General features: G+C 37.3%; 1 protein-coding gene across 1 annotated transcript in view; it reads right to left on the bottom strand.

The window, feature by feature from the left end:
- NRG3 (neuregulin 3) overlaps positions 1-25,854 on the bottom strand; it is a 1,181,107-nt gene that overhangs the window by 263,350 nt on the left and 891,903 nt on the right. Inside the window, exon 4 of the mRNA XM_063958773.1 lies at positions 4,320-4,346. Within this exon, the coding sequence (XP_063814843.1) occupies positions 4,320-4,346 (27 nt within the window). The remainder of the gene's footprint in view (positions 1-4,319; positions 4,347-25,854) is intronic.

Here is a 25,854-nt window from a genome sequence, read left to right as displayed (position 1 = left end):
GATGGCAGCTCCGCGATCACTCTTCCCCAACTCTCCGGTATGTCTCGTCTTCTTTGGCGGAGATTCCTTCACTGTCAGTCAGTCACATTGCCGGCTGATGACAGCTACGCGATCACTCTCCCCCGGCTCTCCGGTATATCTCTTTACTGACCGACACTTAGCGGCTTCAGCATCACGCCTCCCGCTCTCAGCTGCCACAACCGTTGTCCGTGTCGCACTTGTATCTCTCCTTATACCGGTCACCCGCCTCCAGAGTCAACGTCTCTCCCCCCCGGAGTTTGTCCTCGAGCCCCTTGTTCAGAGCCCCACGAGCCAGTCCAGGCACTGGTATCTTTACACAAGCAGTATTACAATATACAATGCATCCCACCATACATTCTCCCCTTTATATAATTTTTCAATGCAGCAATGTATATTTTCCATAGCACTTCACACTACAATTTACCCTTGATAAATATATATATATATATACATATATAATTCTCTTATGATAAGTATCACTCTACACTCACACAGAGCAAGCCTAATGTCACTTTCCCTGATTCTGCAGTTAGATGACCTGTTAAAGTTAGCCTGGAAAAATCCAGACAAAAAATACCAAGTGTCAAAAAGATTTTTGCACACTTTCCCATTTGATCCTGAAGGTAGAAAATTCTGGGAAGAACCCCCATGGGTTGACGTATTAGTATCTTGACTGTCTAAAAAGGTATTACTATCTGCCCCAGGCTCCTTTACCATAAAGTAAGCAGAGCCTGCATGCTAGAGGTGTCAAAGATATTCCTCTGGGCAGAAAGAAATGCAAGAGCCATGTCAGCAATTTTCATTCCGGGTGTGGACAACTGGGAGGTAGACTTCCTGACTTGTCACGATCTCCACCCGGGAGAGTGGGTGCTCCATCATCTGGTGTTCCAACAGATTATCGACCGGTGGGGTTGCACATAAATAGACATGATGGCTTCTCAACTCAACAAGAAGTTTCACTGATATTGCTCATGAACCAGGGACCCTCAGGCGAGGGCAGCAGATGCTCTGACAACACTGTGGCCTTACCGGCTGGTCTACCTGTTTCCGCCGATTCCATTGCTCCCAAGGGTGCATAAGCGAATCAGGAATCAAAGAGTCAAGGCAATTCTGATTGCCCCGGATTGGCCTCGGAGGGCTTGGCATGCAGATCTTCTGGACATATCCGTCGAAGACCCTTGGCCTCTGCCATTGAGAAGAGATCTTCAACAAGGACCGTTCATTTACCCAGACTAATGGTGACTTTGTTTGATGGCATGGAAGTTGAGCAGAACATCCTAGCTCACATGGGCCTTTCCAAAAAGGTAATTGCTACTATAGTTCAGGCAAGGAAACCTGTGACATCAAAACACTATCATCATATCTAGAGAAGATATGCCTCTTGGTGCAAGGAACGAATGTATCCACCTGCAGAGTTCCACTTGGTACGCTTCTTGCATTTCCTGCAGGCTGGTGTGGATAAGGGCTTACGTCTGGGTTCCATTAAGGTCCAGATTTCAGCCCTCTCAATATTTTTCCAGAAGAAATTGGTGGTATTGCCAGAAGTTCAGACCTTCTTGCAAGGTGTACTTCACATTCAACCTCCTTTTGTGCCGCCCATGGCACCCTGGGATTTGAATATAGTGTTGGAATTTCTACAGTCCTCCTGGTTTGAACTTCTGATGATAGTAGAAGACAAGTACCTCATGTGGAAGACGGTGATGTTACTGGCCCTGGCTTCTGCTAGACGTGTCTCGGAATTGGGGGCCTTATAGTGTAAAAAGCCCTTATTTGGTCTTCTATGAGGACAAAGTGGAGCTCAGGACTAGGCAGCAGTTCCTGCCAAAGGTTGTCTCTGCATTCCATCTGAATCAACCTATTGTGGTTCCATCAAGTTCTGGCGTCTCTGCTCCTCTGGAGGCATTGGATGCTATGCAAGCCTTGAAGATATACGTCAAGAGAATGGCTCGGATCAGAAAGACGGATTCCTTGTTTGTGCTCTATGATGCACAGAAAAAGGATTGCCCTGCTTAAAAACAGTCCATTGCTTATTGGCTTAGACCTACTATCCAACAGGCCTATGTGTCAGCAGCCTTTGCTGTTCTTAAATCTCTAAAGGCCCACTCCACAAGATTGGTGAACTCTTCCTGGGTGGCGGCCCATGGAGTCTCAGCCTTGCAATTATGCCGAGCTGCTACCTGGTTGGGAAAGAACCCTTTTTTTAAGTTCTACAAGTTTGATATCCTGGCCAAAGGGGATACCCAGTTTGGGCAGGCGGTGGGTGATGCAGCAGTCTCCACACATTTCTGCCCATTTTGGCAGCTTTGGGATGTCCCCATTGTACTAAGTCTCCCAATATCCCTTATGGATGCTAGAGAAAATAGGATTTTACTTACCTACCATTAAATCTTTTTTTTCGTAGTCCATAAGGGATATTGGGCGCCCGCCTCAGTGCGTTGACTTTTCTGCAGGTTGTCTTTTCTATAGTTACCTGTTCAGCTGTAACTGTTTGGTTACCAGCCATTGCTGGTTGTTTTATGCTCGTGGTGTGCTGATGTGTAAATCTCACCACTCATTGTTTTTATGTTCCTTCTCTCATACAGTATATGTCCTTTCTCCTTCGAGGACTGTTTTACCTATAACTGCCTGTGGGAGGGGGCATAGAGGGGAGGCCAGCACACCCAGTGAAGAAATTTAAAGTGCACCGGCTCCTTTGGACGTCGTCTATACACCATCGTACTAAGTCTCCCCAATATTCCTTATAGACTACGAGAAAAGGATTTACCGGTAGGTAATTAAATTGCTATTTTTTTTAAAACACATGAGAGTAAGGAGTTGATTGGCTGTAGCACCATTTATCATACAACATTAATTTTAAATAGCTAAAACTCATTGTTAAATGGGCCCCTAAATATGTTCATTTTAATTTTTAAACCTTTGGAATATATGTAATATTAGGACAATAATATCTAGGATAACTAACACCATGGATATAAACACTCAAAAGATTTATTTATGTGGTATCTGTTTTGTCTGGATATTATTCTTTACATATTTATGTGCAATTTATGTTACAAATTGCTGATTATAATAATAAAAGTGTTGGCAATATGTTAAACATTTCTTTTTAAGTTAAAACTGTGTGTGAATTACTGGTTGATCGAAAATTATGCTATACTGTACCTGTAATTTAATCATTCTCTGACTTACAATGATCCAGTCCATCTGATGAAGTCATATAACAAAATGCACTGCAGTTGTGGATGTAGTAGGTGCGATAAAGAATGTGTATAGAATCTGCTGTTTCTTGACCAAGCAGTTACTGTACTACATGACTGTGTATTGTCAGCTAATTTTACATCAAACATTATATCCTACTAGTAATCTGGCAATCCTGAGCCATGGAAGAGTCCCTTCCTTATTTGTGTTTAGGTGTGCTTATGTACTGTGGAGATCAGGTAATTGGAAGGGGAATCAGCTGAGAATGGCAGCTGAAATTATTACAAATTAAAAATAAGTTATACAATATTTATTATGTATTTTATATCCAGATTATTGTGAATAGTACTATTTCATTCATTATTGTACTAAAAGTTGAATAAAAGCTACATACAAAATAATATAAACATTTTAACTTTAAATAATAGAAAGCAAATAGTTTTATTTTGATTCATCCTAAAATGTAATTTTATTTGCTTGCTAAATTAACAAAAAAATTGTAGTGCCACCAACTGTAAAAACAAAACAAATATAAAATAAAAAAATATATGAAAACAAAAACTAAAAAAATGCAAATCAGCTACAGTAGGCCAACAGCAGTCTGCAGCCAGTGCAAGATTTCAGAGGGTGTGCTCAAAATGTACAGTTTACAAACTTAAGAACACCATGTGACAAATTCAGGTACTGTATACTGTAGGCTACTCATAGCATACAAATAGAATTCTATTCCAATATAGTATACACACTTCATTGTACTGTACAATGAGTATGCTGGGTTTTTATTTAATGGGGTTAAATTGCTCTAGTTATAAGTGCCAATAAAACTTATACCTTCACTTATGTTCAGCTTCTTTAACATGTTTTGGTTAACACATCTTGCATGGCAATTGTAGATATGTCAGCGAGACTTTCAGTGGTAAAATAATTCTGCACTCCAACTATTATCAAACTATTATTATTTTAAAGCCTCCACAATCATACTTATTTTATTCTAAAATGACTTAGTAAAACAATAACCACTGATATTATTATTAAGATATACTGCTCATTAGTAAACTGCCCATCACATCTTTAGGAAGAAAAATTAAACATTTACTTACCCATGAATTCAATTCCTAAATGGTCTGCTGCATTATGAAGAACATGCAAAAGAAAAAGAAAAAAATAAGAAAAGAAAAGATTAAAAAGACAATATAAGTATTGGTACTTTGTTAACATAAGCAGTAAAATAAGGAAGTGTTCATCCACTGGAAAAATGCAAAATTAAAAATAAATTCTCTAGAAATTACACATTTTTTACTATTTTAATAAAAATATTTCTGTAATACTCTAACCACAATATTAAAGATTAACTAAATTAGATATATTTTAGCAAGGATATTTTAATGCAAGAATTTTCTTTTTATTACTCCCACTTTTCCATACTTAATTTAAAAAAGAAAAAAGGTTATACTAGAATAGTGTATAATTTATGCTAAGACTTTTTAGCATACAGATTTTAAACAAACATATTTATCCCTACTTTATCTACATTTAGTCATATTTTTGGAATTCTGGAACCAGGTCATGCACCTGTGATGTCACAAACTGCCAAAAAATAGTGTCACACATGTCCACATGCTACTGGTTTTCAAGAGGGCTTATGGAGAAGATAAGAAACAATAAGATGTAGAAACCATCTTTATGAACTTCTAAAGTGTTAAACCACAACAACGATACTCTTGGTGTATCACAAGCCTACTTTTGCAAAAGTTTATGTATTTTTAAGGGTCTGCAGCAGTGATAGCATGTTTTGCAGTGATTTAAACGTTTGCAGTGGGAATTGTTGAGCCAGTTGAGGTTATTCCTTGCTAATTAAGGATTAGTTATAAAAGCATTATTCTTGAACTGAAATGTAGAAGTAATTTGCGTTGTGGGAAGGGGTTATTTACATGAGCTCTGGGGCTGTACTTAATATATAAGTACACTTTGTGCTTTAAAGAAGATGACAAATATGTATCTTATCATTGAAGTGGGTAGTTCTAAATTAGGAAGTTGTTACATCTTTTAATGCTTACACCATTTGAATTTACCACATCATATACTGGGGGAGATTCAAATGTTTGAAAAGTTAGTTGGGAGTCTGTTTTTTCCTATCTAATAGACAGGAAAAAACAGACACCCAACTGACTTTTCAAACATTTGAATCTCCCCCACTGTATCAACTTGCAAATCATGGGGGCAAAGCAGGCTTGGGTCTTCCTTCATTACACTTTTTGTATAAAGTACAAACAAAGTAGAAGCAGTATGCATTTGCAGAATTTTTAATTCATAAATAACTCCTATGGGGTATTTAATAAGCTGTGTCTTTTTGTGTAGTTTACAAACCCCCAAAAATTGCATTCAGAGCTAAATTCCAGAATTACTAACCCATAATTTAGAGGTTGAAAACACAAAACACATACGATGTGAGGGTGTTCCTGACATGCTAGATAACTTAAGCACTTTTTTGCCGTAATTAAATACAGTATTAGTATATATATATATATATATATATATATATACATACATACATACATACAGAAACGAAAATCCGGCACTCCACGGGGTCACAACAACTCAGCTTTACCGGGTACCCTCCACGACGGATGTCCTGCATGGACGCATCCAAATCACAGCCATACACAAGGCAGCACTCCGGTCAATGAAAAGTCAGTCACACGGGCTTGTATGCAACGTTTCAGCGCTTTTATTAGCGCTTTTGTCAAGCAGTATACATTTATACTGCTTGACAAAAGCGCTAATAAAAGCGCTGAAACATTGCATACAAGCCCGTGTGACTGACTTTTCATTGACCGGAGTGCCGCCTTGTGTATGGCTATATACACTGCTCAAAAAAATAAAGGGAACACTAAAATAACACATCCTAGATCTGAATGAATGAAATATTCTTATTAAATACTTTGTTCTTTACATAGTTGAATGTGCTGACAACAAAATCACACAAAAATTATGAATGGAAATCAAATTTATTAACCCATGGAGGTCTGGATTTGGAGTCACCCTCAAAATTAAAGTGGAAAAACACACTACAGGCCGATCCAACTTTGATGTAATGTCCTTAAAACAAGTCAAAATGAGGCTCAGTAGTGTGTGTGGCCTCCATGTGCCTGTATGACCTCCCTACAATGCCTGGGCATGCTCCTGATGAGGTGGCGGAGGGTCTCCTGAGGGATCTCCTCCCAGACCTGGACTAAAGCATCCATCAACTCCTGGACAGCCTGTGGTGCAACGTGGCGTTGGTGGATGAAGCGAGACATGATGTCCCAGATGTGCTCAATTGGATTCAGGTCTTGGGAACGGGCGGGCCAGTCCATAGCATCAATGCCTTCATCTTGCAGGAACTGCTGACACAGTCCAGCCACATGAGGTCTAGCATTGTCTTGGATTAGGAGGAACCCAGGGCCAACCGCACCAGCATATGGTCTCACAAGGGTCTGAGGATCTCATCTCGGTACCTAATGGCAGTCAGGCTACCTCTGGCGAGCACAAGGAGGGCTGTGCGGCCCCCCATAGAAATGCCACCCCACACCATTACTGACCCACTGCCAAACCGGTCATGCTGGAAGATGTTGCAGGCAGCAGAACATTCTCTTTGGCGTCTCCAGACTCTGTCACGTCTGTCACATGTGCTCAGTGAGAACCTGCTTTCATCTGTGAAGAGCACAGGGCGCCAGTAGCGAATTTGCCAATCTTGGTGTTCTCTGGCAAATGCCAAATGTCCTGCACGGTGTTGGGCTGTAAGCACAACCCCCACCTGTGGACGTTGGGCACTCATACCACCCTCATGGAGTCTGTTTCTGATCGTTTGAGTAGACACATGCACATTTGTGGCATGCTGAGGTCATTTTGCAGGGCTCTGGCAGTGCTCCTCCTGTTCCTCCTTGCACAAAGGCGGGGGTAGCGGTCCTGCTGCTGGGTTGTTGCCCGCCTACGGCCTCCTCCACGTCTCCTGATGTACTGGCCTGTCTCCTGGTAGCGCCTCCATGCTCTGGACACTACACTGACAGACACAGCAAACCTTCTTGCCACAGCTCGCATTGATGTGCCATCCTGGATGAGCTGCACTACCTGAGCCACTTGTGTGGCTTGTAGGGAGGTCATACAGGCACGTGGAGGCCACACACACTACTGAGCCTCATTTTGACTTGTTTTAAGGACATTACATCAAAGTTGGATCAGCCTGTAGTGTGTTTTTCCACTTTAATTTTGAGGGTGACTCCAAATCCAGACCTCCATTGGGTTAATAAATTTGATTTCCATTGATAATTTTTGAGTGATTTTGTAGTCAGCACATTCAACTATGTAAAGAACAAAGTATTTAATAAGAATATTTTATTCATTCAGATCTAGGATGTGTTATTTTAGTGTTCCCTTTATTATTTTGAGCAGTGTATATATATATATATATATATATATATATATATATATATATATATATATTAAAAAAGCCCCTTAATAAAATAATACATTTAGGATAACTCTTTATTAAAATAATATCTTAATATTAGCAGCTTAATAAAGAAAATGAGTATGGCCCCCACATTCAATAAGTCAATGTTGACCTAGTAAATAATACACTAAAGCAGTGGTTCCCAAATGTTTTTGAATCACGGCACCCTAGAGTATCAGAATGTTTTTCACGGCACCCCTAGGCCAAGAATTTCTTATTGAGAATTTAAGAAAGAAATATTACATTTAAGTAAATTGTGTTTATATATCAACTTACGGTAGGTTCAATTGTGTGGTGAGGGATAAGATTTGCTTCTGCTTGTCCACATATTTTAACTAGTAACCACAGGCACTGGTTTTACCTATTACATTGACCATGAATAATTTGAATTGGTCCTAGATTACCAATCCAAGGCACCCCTGCAAGTGTCCCGAGGCACCACAGGGTGCCACAACACACAGTTTGAAACCACGGCACTATAGCAAAATATAGAGGGCGGTTCCAGAACTGTTATTTTAAAACAATGTTGATTGATGTACTATTTTGCCTTATTAGTTTACAGTCAATGCACAAAACCAACAGAAAATGTGTGGTGTTAAGTACTGTCTACAAGCATGCAGATACAAAATCATAAATCAACTAATGTCAAAAAACAAACACATTTAAATAATTTATTATTAAATATTTCTATTACAGAAATACAAAACAAAAATGAAAATACAAAAAGTAGTAATATTTTCTGAAACATGGTCCAGGAAAGACAGATATAAAAAACAAGAAGTAGAATGTGACTTATTTTAAGAATATTTCTACAAAGTTTATTGCAATGCAGACAAATAACATGAAAACAAGAAAATTGATTAAAAAGTAGGGTGGGTGAAGGTTTAGGCACTTAGGGTATAATCTGTCACTCTATTTTTGCTTACTCATAATATCATTACATTTAGAATGTCTGGACCCTAGTGACAATATCCAGATATTACTGACCATATACCAAAGAATCAATATCAAGTTCAAAACACCATGCATATGCTTGCAGGCATTTTGAACATTTTGAAAAATTTCAAGGAACAACCTAAAGGAATAAAATTATTATTCAGTTCCCAGAGTAAGTGACAATACTAGCATGTGTGACTTGCTTTAGTCACCCAAAATAACCTATCCCCAGGCAAAACCTAACCAAGCAGCAAAACAGAGAGAAAAACATCTAATCGTATATTATAAAAAAATCTACACAACACTCATATCATTAGTCTCTCTCTCTTCCTATATATATATATATATATATATATATATATATACAAAAGAGTATAGAATACAAAATATCCCAATTAGATACATACCAATATTAAAGCAGGCACTTATTTACTCACAGACATATTTTAAAATGCAGAAGCATCAGGTTGACGTTTCAATCCCATAAGGATTTTCATCAGGACATAGCAACAGTGTGATCCATTCACCAAGCAGCCAGGGAAGTGAATAACAACAATCACCAGAAACAGGCCTATATACCACCATGCCCTGATTTAAAAGCACCTCACATCAATCCAATGCATCATAATAGATTCAAAATCCAGTATGCCACAAAACTTGGGAAAGTACTCATACTATATTAAACTAAATCTATCCAATGCATCCCCATAATAGTGCTAATCATAAATACATGCATCATGTATAATTTATGTGGGACAAACACTTGAAAAATGCATTCAAACAATGTCCTGCCAAAACCGGAAATGCCGTGCATTCCACCAACCATAGAATGCACTGATGTCACCATTGCTAAAGGTAGCGGAAGGGGGAAGTGTCAGGTGTTCCACAGACAGTGGATCGCACCGCACTGCATCAAACAAGAAGTGTGCAATAAGCTATTATGTCAGGCTGGATTAGAGCATCCAATATTACATATCATTAACAGGAAGGTCACAACCAAGTAGTTTTGTACTGTACATCTGAACATATGGAAAGTCCTAATCATCATAATATATATACCTTATAATCAATCTAGACATATATGGGTAAATAATTTTTGTCGGACAACAGTGTTTCACGTGCCACCCTAGTAGATGAGTGGTTGTTGGCCATCAAATCACAAAAACACCTTTTGGTCATACCAACATCATACAACCTGCAAGGGCAGACCAAAACATAAACAACAAAGTCCATCCTGCAATGGAGTCTATGGCACAATCAAATCTTCCTCTCACTGTGTGGGTGTTTGATGTAAATACCAGTTAGCATCGATCTGCATGTCATGCAGTCAGCACAGCAGAAACATCCATTTTTAGATTTAGGAAGCCAGTCGCTATGTTGTAACCTTGGTCTCATAATAGGTATCATTATTAGATCTTTCAAGTTACATCCCCGTCTATAAGCAAAGACTGGAGGTGAGGAGATTAAGCCAGATAATGCTATCAAGGAAAAAATAATTCTCAATATTCTCAAATATTGGGAAATAGGCAAACTTTCCTTCAGATTACTGGGATGATGGCTATTAGATTGCAGAAGAGTGTTTTGGTCAGTATCTTTCCGATTCAAGGTAGTGCCCAGTGCCTTGCCCTCACAAAAAATGGTTACATCCAGAAAAATGATTTTAACAAAGTGTATCTGACTAGTAAACCATATAGGGGTGTCAAGACGGTTCAAATGATCAACCATAGCTAGAAACTGTACATCTGTTCCCAACCAAATCATAAACAAATCATCAATAAACCTAAAGAATGTGTACACCAAACATTGGTAAGATGTGGTTCTCCTCATACTCTGCCATATACAAGTTAGTGTAGGCTGGTTCCAAGTTTGAGCCCATGGCTAAGCCATCATTTTGGATATAATAATCATCTCCATATTTGAAATGATTCTTCATGAGAACCAATCTAGTTAGTTCAAGAATAAATTCCACAGGAGGAGTACAATGTCCATTACTCAAAAGGGCCCTTTTGATAGATTCAATACCACCTACATGTGGAATAACAGTGTACAAACCATAATTCGTCAGGGAGGGAATGTTATGATCTGAGATTAACCAAAAGTTTGTTAGTATCCTTTAAAAAGCTAGGCACTTTAACTACCAATGGCTGTAGAAAAGCATCCACAAATTGAGCTAATGGTTGTGTTCCACTGTCTGTGGCTTGCCTGACACTTCCCCCCTACGCTACCTCTAGCAATGACTGGAGTGTTGTATAGCCAGCTAGACACGTCCGCGCGACTTCTGGTGACGTCAGTGCGTTCCACGGTTCAAGTGTTTGTCCCACATAAATTATACATGATGCATGCGTTTATGATTAGCGCTATTGTGGGGATGCATTGAATAGATTTAGTTCAATATAGTGTTAGTACTTTTCCAAGTTTTGTGGCATACTGGATTTTGAGTCTCCCATTATTCATTGGATTGATGGAAGGTGATTTTCAATCAGGGCAAGGTGGTATATAGAGAAAGAAATTAATAGAGGCGCTCATAGCATTTAAACACCATAATTTCCTGGGTTCTATTACAACCAAAGAAACGAGTAGATTTATAAAATATATATTTAATGATCACAATGATTTAATAAAATGCCACTTGATTAAAACAAATTCATAGGTAATTAATATATAGTTCCTATCTCACTGATTTGCCACAAATATGCACATAAAAATCATATGAATAGTATAAACTGTTGCAGTAAAAGCTATATAAAAAAACTCACTGAAATAGCTAATGAAAAGTTCAAATGTATCAATCTGTTATACTCCTTAGGGAACACTGTTGCCAAAACTGCTGTGAATAGAGTTCATGAATAAGACACAGTTACTGAACGTGTAGCCACAGTAGGCTCTGTGATGTTAGAACCGTTGAAAGGTTGATTTCAGAATTAGTAGCCGGCATATATATAGCAAGTGAGCAAAAGATTACCTCTCCCTTTTGGGCTGATGCACCCGAACGTCCCCGGGTGAGTCCAGAGCTGGCCCAATATTGTATAGAGCTGGAGGGTTCGTCGCGTTTGTGTGTATATGTTTGAAACCACACTGTTGTGAGCTCAATACCCCTGGGGATGCTTCACCCAATTAGTGCTGCAAGGGTTTGTGGAGAGAACAAGTACACAGCATACACAGCCACACGAATCCGGCTGTGTATGCACCTCTTCTGAGACTCCCTGGACGTGCACCGTCCGCCGGTGGTCAGCGGAGGAGAGGATGATGAATCTGGCTGCAATTGCCGCACGGAGCTCACACGCCGGCTTCGTTCTGTATGAAGTACTGGTTGCTTACTATTGCGGCCAGTAACCTTTAGGCAGAGATGGTGGTGTCCCTGATTGTGCAAGTGCTCAGTGAGAAAGGGGAGGAGTCCTGACGCGTTTTGTCACGTGACACGTGACTTTTTCAAAGGCGGTATATAGGCCTGTTTCTGGTGATGGTTGTTATTCACTTTCCTGGCTGCTCGGTGAATGGATCACACTGTTGTTATGTCCAGATTAAAATCCTTATGGGATTGAAAAGTCAACCTGATGCTTCTGCATTTTAAAATATGTCTGTGAGTAAATAAATGCCTGCTTTAATATGGAATATTTTATATTCCATGTACGCTTGTATTTTTTTGACTTTTTTGTCTGTATCGGAGCACCCAATCATTGTTATCTCTACCGGAGAGTGCAGACACATGGAAATATATATATATATATATATATATGAGACTGGCAACCGGCACTCTCACTTCAGCTTCATCCTGCCGCGGTGCACATTGATACAGTGTATGCAATCCTCCAGGCTTTGGCACTCAGCGGACTCCTTCATGAAATAGAACTCCAACAGCAATTTGCTACTGTGCACACAAACGCGACGAACCCTCCAGCTTTGCATAGATTCCTCTATTGAAATCTTTGAAAAAATAAAATGTTCACTTTTTTAATTATAATACATTTTGGGCATCCAAAAACTTATTGCACACCCCTTATATTTACCTGCTTTTAGTGAAAATTTGTACTGAATAGTGAACAATATTTGTTACATAATATGTGCATATGTAATCATGTGGAATTGCAGCAATAACTTTCTGTTAAAGCTGTTTTCCGCTGCTGTCTATTAATATACTGTTGTGGCATATGTTTCTTTTGTGCTATTTATAAAAATATCTAACGGCCTTTGTATATGTCACTGTACTGTGATTCACCTTGAAATATCTCTCATATCTAGATAACTCCAAATAGAACAAAGTGATATGTGACTTGACATATGTCAATAAATGTCATCTAGTTAAAACAGATGTCATTGGTGTATACATATACTGTACCTATTATAAGTAACAGCAAGAGACAGCTATAATGTATATAATTGACAGTTAGAGCAAAATCAATAGAATTGAAAGTCAAAATGAAATTATTTCAATAGTATGACATCACAAGTGTGCAAGAATTCCTATTTACATACTTAACTAATGATAACGAATGATGCACATTATACAATTATTGCTTTTGTGACAATGCAAATTACAAATTTGTTAAGTGCTGGGTAATGAGATCAGTAGTATTAATTGCGTTTATCATTTGCACTCCATACATAATGGACTCTATTGTAATTGTAATAGATCACAAGAAGGAATAGGTCAGTGAGGAAAAGGTCAGTGTGGATAAGGTTCACACAGTGCTACAAGAAAATATGTGTGGATTAATGAAAATAGTGATAAATTATTATAAACATACTGTACAGTATTAGAAAATAGATAATTTGATTTTTAGTGAGTTCTGAAGGAGGTTAGGACAACTGAGATATAATGCTTTATAATTTATAAAAAATATTGGAATTGTAGCATTTATGTTTTTGTATGTATGTGAAAGGGATACAGTGTTAGTTTGTATTGCATTCTCAGAACTCTTCCCAGAATCACTCCCCATTTGTCAATTACTGCAAAGTTTAAATAAACCCAAGTCCAATTTCTAGTTGATTTTACTCTTACTTTCACTAATAACATCTACTTCTGTACATGTGAAAATCCAGCTTCTGTCACGTATAAAATATCATCCAAATATACCAGACTTTTGCTCAAGATACAATTAATGTTTTAATCGATAACTTATCCTCCTCAACTACTTCAACTTTCTTCTACGTGGCAATTCAGTGTCTAATCTATCCTCACTAAAATCCAATCTACACAATCTACATCTGTGGCCTTACTTTGAAAATTGCTGCTCCCCACATCACCAAAATCCTCAACAAAGCCCACTAAACCACCATCCCTTTTCAGCATCTTATTAACCATTACTCTGTATAAAGAGTGCAGCCTGGACTGCCAGGACGTGGAGTGCACCAGTGGCAAACCTGACACATCTGTGCTATTGTTCTTTAGTTAGATATAAGGTAGAGTGCTCCTTATTTTGATATAACCTTTCCAATCTGGCTTCCTGCACCTTTAAGTTCAATTTTCTAATAAATCAATGTTACTGTCATAATGTGATGGGAGGAAAAATTAGTGATTGGAACTACACAGATAAGTTGAGTGAGTATATTGTACATAGGATGGACGCAGCACTTCATGCTTGGTATAAACTAGTTTTAGTTAAGGCCAGCTTACTTGAACTGTGTGACATGAAAAACAGGGGTTGAGGAGTTGCTTACTTTTTTACATGAAAGAGGAGTCAACTCTTGCAGGCAGTGTAGTGTCTTTAGACTCTGAACTTGAGTGTTCATAAATGTAGTAGCTTATGGATACTCACAGCATCCAAGCCAGGAGCATTTTGTTTGAAGCCAGAATGAGAACTAGAGAAACAGACATGGACTACTTTCTTTTCTGCCATATTATAGAAAACAACCATTTAAAGAGAAGCTCTTAGGTCCAGGTCGATGTCTTAGAGGCATTGAGCTAAAACTGATAAAGCTACAGTAGTAAAGGATATGGCCTGAGGGAGAGGAAGCTAATATACTTTGAGGAGATGTATCAAACCTACTAAAGAGTGGGGGAGTTGAGAATTGGAAAATTTGCCCACATCAACCAATCAGCTGCTACCTAACATTTTATACATTGTACTTAATAAATGCTAACTAGAACTTGATTGGTTGCTCTGAGCAATTACTACACTTGTAAACTAGAAAGTTTGATACATCTACCCCTTATTGTCCTAGTAGAAGGACCTATAACCCATAGTGTTAAAAGCCCCAGTTAGTTAAAGCAAGAAACAAAGTTATTTCTGGGCATCATTTAAAAGTACACATTGTAAAATTAAAACAAATGTACTATAAATAACATCAGTCAAAATTGTCACAAAAAATGTTATGTAACACTAAGGAGGCAGAAATAGCCAGGAAGGAAAACAGTAATGGCTCAATGAATTGTGGTAGCTGGGAAGGGGGGGGGGGGCTTCTTTCTTTACAAGAGCTATGTTATGAACAATGGGGTAGAAGCATAAAGTGTTTTATCTTAGGTTGGCCAGAACCCTTCATTAGGCCATGTTCTATTCTATCCTTTAGCCCTTTCCCCTCTTCTCCTGCCGTGTAACCTGTAATTACTCTTCTCTCATAATCACCTTTTATTCCCATCTATAAGATTTGCTACTACTCACTGATTATGTTCCCTCCTACATCACATGAGCATTACACCAAGCATTATACAGTAGTCTGTAATCTCCTTCTAAACCCCCCTATTGTCTGAAACTCACATGATAACCACCCCTAAATCACTACAGAAAAAAAAAAAAATATATATATATATATATATATATATATATGATAATCATTTAGATTCAATGCTTAGAGAATAAAATATGGAAAAACTCCATTAAATAAGAACCAAGTTTTAATGGATGTTAAGAGGCTACAATGTGCAAAATCAATCACATAATGAATGTTCAAATATTTATTATACAACAGGTGTTCGTTCACATTCCTTAGATGTTTTAATGTATAAATATTAATAACATTTTTATATTCTGCTATCACCATAGCATCCTATTCCAAATGCAAATGATTTCATCTGGGGAAGATATGAATGGAGAATTTAGAAAGTAAATGTATTTGCAATAGCGGATGGACCGGAAATCTCTTTTCTTCCCGATCCATTATAATACAGACAAAACTTCTTTATTGAGTCTATAAACATTCATGATGAGCAGCATTTCAGCTCATTGAACAATTTCTTTTGTGTATATACTGCTTTTTACTTTCAACTCCATATTGCTGTTTGACTGTAATACTCGACCATAATTACATGTAGTAACTACTGTACTCTCTGTTTGCAGCTGTAAAAGCAGATTTTCACTATTGTTACATTTAAATTATTGGGGATATCATTGTAGAGCACAGACAAGTCAAAAAAGATCTATTGGATCTTAAATTGATATTGCCGAACAAATAAATTTGAAGTTATCTAAATTTACAGAATGTAGGATGTCATTCACATTTGCATCTCAAAATGTGTTATACAGAATGGGACAATTATTAGTTCATATCCTGGCCTTTTGATGCTTTTTCTACAGTACATATATCCTATTATGAAAGGCCTGATCTTCAATGAATACACTCTGTTCTTCCTTTATGGCTCTGAGTTTTAAATGGGTGAATGGCAATGGCAAAATCTAAATATACTGTAATATAATGTTTGTCTTGACCTTGGTTGTACTGCTGCATACTTGCATTCACTTAGTAAGTTTACTTTATGAACATTCGACTGTAAATGTTTTATTTAAACCTGCTATATGGCACAACTATCTTACATATTGTAGCAAAGAACTTTAAAAAAAATCATAGTTATCCACATCTACCTGTGTCATGTAAATGGGACATATCATATAGAAGCAACATATATTTGAGTCCCAGGGTGATTACAGTTATAATATAGCATTTAAAGAAACAGTTCACTGCTTGCCTATGCACAGTCTGAAATAAACATTAATCTGTTTTAAAAATGACCATAAATATAATAAAAGTAACACTATAATAAATAAAAGTAATAATAATAATAATTCCAAGTGTCACTAACTGCCAGACATTGGCAATCTCTTACAAGTTCCAAGTGTTCCAGGGTAGCAGATACTTCGCTAGCTGGAGCATTTGGTACCCTTCTCTTGATCCCTCCTCCAACCAGCATTCTTCTCATAGAAGCACTCATGTGACCACTGACATAACATTGGTTTCAAATGCAAATGGCCCTCTGTATTTAAGTCATTATTATTGCCAGAGTATGGAGTGTGCCTCCTGCAATACAGCAAATCATGCTACTTTTCTGATCCCCAGCTTGTTTAACAAACCTCTGTGTTTGCTCCTATGCTACTATTTCACAAGGATTTCTAGTTCTGACAATTTGCTTGCCTCTGACTTGCTACTGTTTACTCCCTGGTACTGTAATGCTCTCTTAGAATTTGTCCCAAGTCTGTCTGGCCATTCTTCATCCATCCTGTAGCAATTGTTTCCTACCACCCATTTGACAGTGTCTTCCATGTCTACCAGTGAATACCAGCCTGTCATGCTAGGAGCTTAGACAAAGGGCTGTAACCTGCATACCATCTCCTTGTGTGGGTCCATGGCAAAGATCTTGATCACAAGACTTCAATAAAAACTTACCTTGGTTTGCAGTCAATGTGTGAACTAACCTTGCCTACATCTGCTACACACCTACGAACTTGTTAGTCATCTGCCAATAGGAATTACATTAAATATAAACTAGCTAGACACAATAGTATACATATTCAAGTAAAAGCACAATTAATAGGTACTAATAGAGTACATTTATGTCATACATTTGCCATAATATCATCTAAGAGATTGAGCATATATTTTGTGTAGTCTGATACTACCTGAAGTAATGATGAATCAGAGTACTGAGTTGTATTGTGTAGCAAAAACATCAAGGTGCTGAGACAGCCAATATATGGGCCTGATTCAGAGATGGACACTATTGCACAGCTGCTGCAACTTTGTACGCAGTGGCTGTGCAATAACATGCTATTGCTGCTGGAGGTGTCTTGTGTACGTAGATGCTTCCTGATGACTTCTCTGATCTGCTGCTGTTTCCAAATATGCAGAATGGATCATTTGTGTGAACATCAGTCATTTGCGTAACCCTCAGGTTACTCAGAATGGACAGCATTTTCACACAGCCGGGGACAGTGAATTGTGTGCAAGGATGCGGCAACTGGTCTCAGTAGCCCAGAAAATGGGCCCAACATGCCCCTGTTTTCTGAAATGCTAGCAATCGCTGCCCCTTCCCTACCACCAAATGGCCACAGAAACAGATCTGCCCATGCACAGTACAGATCCTGTGAATATGCAGATCAGCTAACATGGGAGATGTACTTAAACCATCGGTATTGCATATATCTCTGAAATACACCATGCAGCTGCAAAACTCTGTCAGCAAAATTTTACAACAGCCAAATCTAATATTATAATTAATATTGTCTTTGAAACCCAGTAATTTAAGGCATTTAATTAAATACTTTTTTACTTCATTACATAACTACTCAACAAGTGTGCCCACCCCCCCACCCCCCAAAAAATAAAAATAAAAGTTTCTCTGTCCTTCTCCTTGTATACAGTGTACAATGCTTACTCTAGGGAGAACCAGATTGGTGTATCAATCTGTATAAAACATTCAGACACAGAAAACGATTTAAGGTGGGAGACTTTTTGTGGATACATATCTTAGGGTAGGAAAAAGGAGCAAGCATGAGGAATGAAAGTCGCTGAGACAAATCAATACATGAATAAGCATGAGGGCAGATAGTAACTAGAAAAAACTAAATGTGGAACAGAGATGGCAGCCATGTGGCAGCAGAGGCTCACCAATGACCTGGAACTAATTGCTGAGAGAGTCAAGGTTTTAAAAGCCTAGCACAGTCGAAGCTCGTCACTGCCTGGTGCATGAAATTATTGGATTGCCAAGTAAAGCATAAGTATAGCACGCAGCAGTAACTCTAGTCAAAGATTAAAACTTCACCAACAAAGCACATAGTCCATCGGGACTCCAAGTCCTCAGAGCAACTCTATATAAAAGAAATGCTTTACAGTTGCTTTATAACTACATTTTATTTATTTATTTATTTGAGTACTAAAAGCACATTTCTGATTGGCTGCTTTGGACTACTATACATCTTTATGTTCATACTTATATTTGTACCTGTATCTAGATATTAGTGATCTGTTGAACATTATGCTCAAAACAATCAAATACTGTATCTCTCACAAAGGACAAAGGGGCTAATTCAGACCTAATCTCAGCAGCAAATTTGTTAGCAAATTGGCACAACCATGTGCACTGCAGGGGGGGGGGGGGGGGCAGATATAATATGTGGAGAGAGAGTTAGATTTGGGTGGGTTATATTGTTTCTGTGCAGGGTAAATACTGGCTGCTTTATTTTTACACTACAATTTAGATTTCAGTTTGAACACACCCCACCCAAAATCTAACTCACTCTGCACATGTTATATCTACTCCCCCCCCTGAACTGCAAATGGTTTTGCCCATTTGCTAAGAAATTTGCTGCTGCGATCAGGTCTGAATTAGGCCCACAGACTATTCCTTCATCATAGGGGAAGGCTAGGTATTTATACATGTCATCATCTGTTTGTTCCATAGGCTGTTCTCTATTCTGGTTCTTATAGTGGTTAAAGTAAGTAAATGCTACTTAGCTTCAGCTACCACCTGTATTAGTAAATGCCAATGATGATTGGGCAATAGTAGTGCAATGCAGTCATCACATGAATAGTAATACAATATTTTTATAATGTCAATGGTTCAAACTGTCTTTGCACTTTTCATTTGTTTGATACATATATTTTATGTATAAACTTATGAATTTAAAATGTTGAACTTGTAAAAATGTACTTTATGCATATATTTACAGTTTCATAGATTGTATGTTCTGGAAATAATTATTGTTTTTGCTGTAATGCTTTGTTTTTGTTGTTATAACATGTTTTTTCTGTGTACACCTTTGCAGACCCTGTTCTGGAACTACAGTCACCAATTAATGGATCAACATGCGACATCTACAGTTAATGCATTAAAATGATACGTTATCCTGACCTTATGAAAGCTTGCAGTGAAAATATAATTTGAAAGATTATAAAGTATGTGTGAAAGTAGGTAATTTTGTGATTAAAGTCAAACTAAAAAGTACTTTGAAGGATAGCACATAATACAGCAGGCAAGCAACATTTGCAAGATCTTTTCAAATGAAATCAAGATGACGTGTTTGCCAATGTCTTGTTCTTCTTAGCAATTTAACCATTTAATCTGTCTAAATTCCATACATTTTATCATAAATTCAAAATGGACACTTCTATTGTTTTTCTTTTTTGATTGTTTTGTTTCAGAATAGTAGTTACAAATTATTTTTTAATTATTGCTATTTTGATTTATTTTTTGCTATTGTTTAAAAATGTTCTCACTAAACACCTTTAAAGAACTGGTGGAACTTGTTTGGGTTTGACTATCTGCTCTATAACTGAAAAACATTAAGATATTGGTGGCGATGTATCAAATTTGGAGAGAGATAAAAATTTGATACAGTATATTTCCTATTAAGCATTTTATTACTGCAGTGATTGCATAATTTTGCTTAATTAGTACTGTGGGAAGCTTTTAGGTACTGTATAGTTTGAACAAACAGCAGAGCAATAGTGAGAATTGCAGTTTTCATAAATCAGACAATGATAATTTTCCTTTGAGATCACACAATTTTTTTTTCCAATTAGAATTGTTTGCAACAGGACATTAACAATACCATTTGTTGTGCAATTTGGTGTATTAATTCCTCATGCATCCATGTCCAGGCTTCATTCAAGCATCTTACTATATAGCATGACATGATAAACACGTTTTAGGCTATATTAGCTGCTGGATCAGATTGTATTTGCTCTGGTTTCATTCGCACCATTTAAGAAGGAAATATCCTCCTGGGAGATTTACATAACAGATAGAAACATGAACTGCATCTTCATCATTTACTTTTAAAGCTATTATGCATCAGTATAACTAATGTGGCATATATTCCATTTACTAACCTGCAGTTTATTCAGTCTTCAACATAAGTGGACAACTTTGGTTAGAACAATATTTATGAAGACTGATGAATGATGCAATCTACAGCAAGAATGTTCAAGTACAAAACATTAATCTTCATTAGGCATCATGAAAGAATAGTGCTGGAGCATTATCTCATTCACCAATATCCATGCAAAGGGCTGGTGTCCAAAATCCTAATTTCTACTATCCCATAATAATCAATCAGTGCAGCTCAGCTGCATGCTACCATTGTACACCAAAGGAATCAACTGGACCTAGTTGTCCAAATAACACCAAGCTGTATTTTATCATTTGTAAAAGAAAATATAAATTGCCATTGAATTTTACTTGATTTATTTTAATGGGATAATGGAAGGCTATCAGATTTCAAGCAGAAATATTACATTTGTAACCTTACTCTGCAATTTGAATACATTATATGAACCTACTACTCATATACTGTAATCCAAGAATTGTTCACTATTATTATTACTGGGCCTTCTATTTTATAAGTTATACATCAATTAAGGTATCTCTTTAGTGGGTAAAACTATATTTTATTTTGAAATTGCACATACAAAACTGTATACACCAATACATATAAGGAATATTAAGGTTTTCGAATTATGGTTTTCTAAACAGGTTTTTTCTAAACAGGTTTTCTCCATCAGCAGGATGCCTAAAATGAACTACATTACTGCACATTAACAAGTGACAGATACCACCCCCTGCCCCCTCAAACTGGAATTATGTAAATTAAACTGTTTAGCAGTGTTATCATTAAAAACAATCTTGGATATTTAGGGGGCATATGCAATAAGGTCCAGGTTTGCCGGAGCTGTGGGATGCAGGCCGATCTCTGACGTTGCTTTTTTTTTAAAGTGGCAATCTTGTACAAGGCAAAACCATGCCTTGTAAATGCTTGTTGCTTTAAAAAAAAGTCCAAGATCAGCCGGCATCCCACTCCTCCAGCAAACTCGTACCCTATTACAAATGACCCTTATTATCTGCTCGACCGGACTATTAACTGTAATGCTTTTCCATTTGTGTACTGTAATTTACAGTATTTTATGAACCAACAGGGCAGTGTAGGGCTGTACAGACTGTGTAATGGTTAGCATTACTGCCTTACATGAGCTTCGCACCATGGCCCTAACTGTGTGGAGTTTGTATATTCTCCCCATGCTTGTGTGGGTTACCTTCAGGTATTCCAGTTTCCTCCAACAAACCAAAAATATATTGGTAGCTTAATAGGCTCCCCCCAAAAAAATTAACCCTAGTGAGTAAGTGTACAGTATATGTACATTGGCAGACTGGATATGCCAAGTGGTTCTTATCTGCTGTCAAATGTTTCTAGGTAGTACTCACAATCCATTCTCATCTCATCCAGATATGATAAGGGGATGGAGCCATAGCTCAATATTAGCATGTGAAAATTACTGAACAGATGTCAAAGATTCAACATTTTTTTCTTTTCAAGTAGATTTTGCTATTACATACAGTCTTGCCTGGCTTATTTGCTGAAAATAAGAAATATCTACTTATACAGTACAATAACATCATTTTACTTAAGCACAGTAAATGTCCAACTATTCTGCATGTAATTTTACTGTCATAAATAGAATCAGTCATCAATATGAGAAGAGTTTTAATAGACACAAAGTATCAGCAATTTCATGAAAATTAACATAACACTTATTGGGGGCAATTCCAAGTTGATCGCAGCAGGAATTTTTTTAGCACATGGGCAAAACCATGTGCACTGCAGGGGAGGCAGATATAACATGTGCAGAGAGAGTAAGATTTGGGTGGGTTATTTTGTTTCTGTGCAGGGTAAATACTGGCTGCTTTATTTTTACACTGCAATTTAGATTGCAGATTGAACACACCACACCCAAATCTAACTTTCTCTGCACATGTTATATCTGCCTCCCCTGCAGTGCACATGGTTTTGCCCAACTGCTAACCAAATTCCTGCTGCGATCAACTTGGAATTATCCCCCTTGTTACAACAGCTACCAATATTAAATAAGAACATAGTATTATAGATAGTATGAAGTCACAACGTACTAAGTAATTTGTCATAACTTAATGCTCAAGCTAAAACTTTATTAAATGCCAATTTATACAATATACACACCAATAGTAGACTGACAACACTGTTTTGTATATGTTTTAATTAGCTGTGTAACTCAGAACAAACACTTACAGACATTACAAAAGAATACTACGAAATTTAGAGTTGTTAACACTTGTTATAGTTTATCATTGGAATTAAATATGTACGGAAAGTTAATAGTTAAAAAGATACCACTATAAAGAAATCAATGACAGAACTAGAGAACCAGATAGTAGAGATCCAGCTGACTCAGTGTTATGATCAACCTGAGAAAAACTGGCCACTCATGTTAAGATGTTGGTCTGAGTTCTACTACTCGCATCACCTATCTGGTATTAGAGTCCTTTGATTAGACACTGGCACTTTACTTAACCCTCAGACATTTATGTAGGGGACAATGATATAATTCCAAGAGGTTTTTTGGTTGCTGTGTGTGATCAACTCAGCTTGCACCTGTGCAGTTCATGCTCTTATGTGAATTATATGAACCTGGCTTGCACTCACCATTCTTGGACTAATCTACTTCTTTATACATGGCTTGGTCTGACCTTTCTCGGACACATTTACTGAAAAGACTTCGCTTGTTCACCTTTACTATACAAACTCTTTTACTCCAATATGTGGAATACTCGGTATTATATGTGTGCAGAGCTTTGGTCAGCACATACCGTACAATAACTATAGACCCAAGCAGCTGTTTTCTAAAGTGTTAAGAATGCTTGCCTCTATACCCGTATTTAACCATGTAGACCTCCAGTCTATTTCCAGTTACCTTGATGGAAATAACCTAGTTTGATTTGATAAACCAATGTGGCCATTTCCCTCTAAGCAGGAGGATAGGAAAGGTTTGGGGACCTGTGTCCTCCTGACCTAAAGGTTCCTGCTGAGTGCATTGGACCCAGAAGAAGAGAAAAAGCCAATATCAACATTTTCATTCCTGCTTTTCTTCATCCTTTTGTTCCACCTTCTTTTGTATGTACTCAGTGGGAGCTACAGTATGTTTTTATATTTTTTTCTGCACTAATAGCATATTGGTATATTGCATTAAATTGTCCAATTAATAATGCACCAGTTGGTATGAGTTCGGAAATAAATGTGAACAAGTACATTTTGTAATGTTCTCAAGCTATTTACTTCTGTTAAGTCTAAATAATGTACAATCTGTATAAACCAAAAAAGTGTTCTTTATACTCAGCAGACTCAATATTTTTACATGCTGATTGTACCATAGTTGAGTGTTAAATTTGAGTCCAACATTCCACTTGTTAGTTTTCCATGCAAATAGAATGGTCCAGTACTTCTCAGATGCAGAAATATATTCTTCTGAAAAGAAACTGTGAAAGACAAATACCAAAACATTTTCTTTACCTCTTAACTGTTAACTTGTAACAGTAAATGATTTCTTTCACTTTTGTGAACTATGGATTCATAAATTCTGCATAGCTGGCTTAATGATTGATAGAACATGCTGAGTGTTGTAATCAGTGACCCCTTAGTAAACCTTTAGAACAGTCTTGCCAAAGGCTTCACCAATAGCAGTCGCCTTTCATGTAGAACTGAACACATTCCCAGGCGCACAGATGCCCCTAGGACTTAACCTAGAGTAGTAGAGGCTTACTAGCAGAAAATTAATATATGATATTGGAGATTACAAAACAAAATAAATGTAGTACTTACAACAGAACTGATCTGTCAGCAAAGGATTAACATGATGGTGCAGATGCTGTATGGAGTAAAGTAACCCAGAGGAACTTTCTTTCTTGGCTACGTTATGAACAGCTATTCCATTGTTATACCCACTAGCTAGGTGTTTTTTATATGTAGCTATGCATTGAAGGCATTATCTGCAAAGTTAACCATGTTACAGTCAGTTTCAAAAAAATGGAAAGGTTTCATGCAACAAAGACTAAAAAACACGTAAAAACATGCACCAGGTAACAATCATGGACATTTTGTGCCAATTTCCAGCATTTGAAGACATATTACGGTACTTTCAAGAGGTTTTAAAATAATGTCAATCAAAAGTGTATTTCTCATTATCCTTTAATTCTTCACTCATCATTCTTTTTAAACTACATGTCTCTTTCCTCTGTTTATCATACAGTGCTACTGACAAAGGCAGAACACATCCACAAGAAGGGAAGGAAACACAGTATAAATGGACCTTAACTACTTGCTTTTTTATTCTTTTTTCAGCGTATTCGTGGGATTTCTCTTGTTCAATATATTTATTTTTAACAAAAAAAAGTATAATATAGTGATATTTTGTTTAGTATTTGGTATCAGAAAATATTCTTTGACAGGAAAAAATACAATAGCTAGAGATGAGCAGTAGAGTTTTGCTGAAAACCGAAATTAGGGTTTCCAATTAGAACAGAGTTGCGGTATCTAAAAATGTATCTGGCTAGATTTAATGTAAGTCCCATCTTTGTGATTTCAGGTGCCAATTCCCATGGGAGACTTTATGGAGTGTATGGAGAAGGTGTTGGCTGTAGTTCATGCTGCAATACTACATACTAGCATTATGATTATGATTTGGATACAAAACAAGGGGATCTGCAACCATCTCTATATATTGTGACTGAAGGCATTACTCAATTATTACAATTTAAATCCAGTTTGCCTGATAGTTTATTACAACCTATATACATACATTTGATTTATTGCTTAGAGCCATATATTGAAAGTATTTTGAACTGTATATGATATAGGATACATTAGCTGTGTGTAGTAGCTATGGGACCTATTGCCATACAGTAACTCATGGTGCCCCTAGGGCAGCTATGTGAGTAGAATCTGGGAAGGGAAATTGGAAACATTTCTTTTCCACTTATGTCCACTTAATTAGAACAACATGCATGTCTGTAGTTTGGTTTTCTTTTATATAATGCATGTACTTTGGTGTAGTACTATACAGTGGTGTCACAACGGGGTGCGGACTGCTGATGGGTGACACCAAAGTGTTGATTGATCTACAGTGACAGGATCTGGGTGCTGCACTGTGACATTACATGCAGCACCAGGCTCCTGTCACTGTCCTGTCACATT

Source organism: Pseudophryne corroboree, chromosome 3 (genome assembly GCF_028390025.1).
Source record: "Pseudophryne corroboree isolate aPseCor3 chromosome 3, aPseCor3.hap2, whole genome shotgun sequence".
NCBI lineage: Eukaryota > Metazoa > Chordata > Amphibia > Anura > Myobatrachidae > Pseudophryne > Pseudophryne corroboree.
Note: the sequence above shows the minus strand (reverse complement) of the source record. Positions and strands in the feature narration are given on the sequence as shown.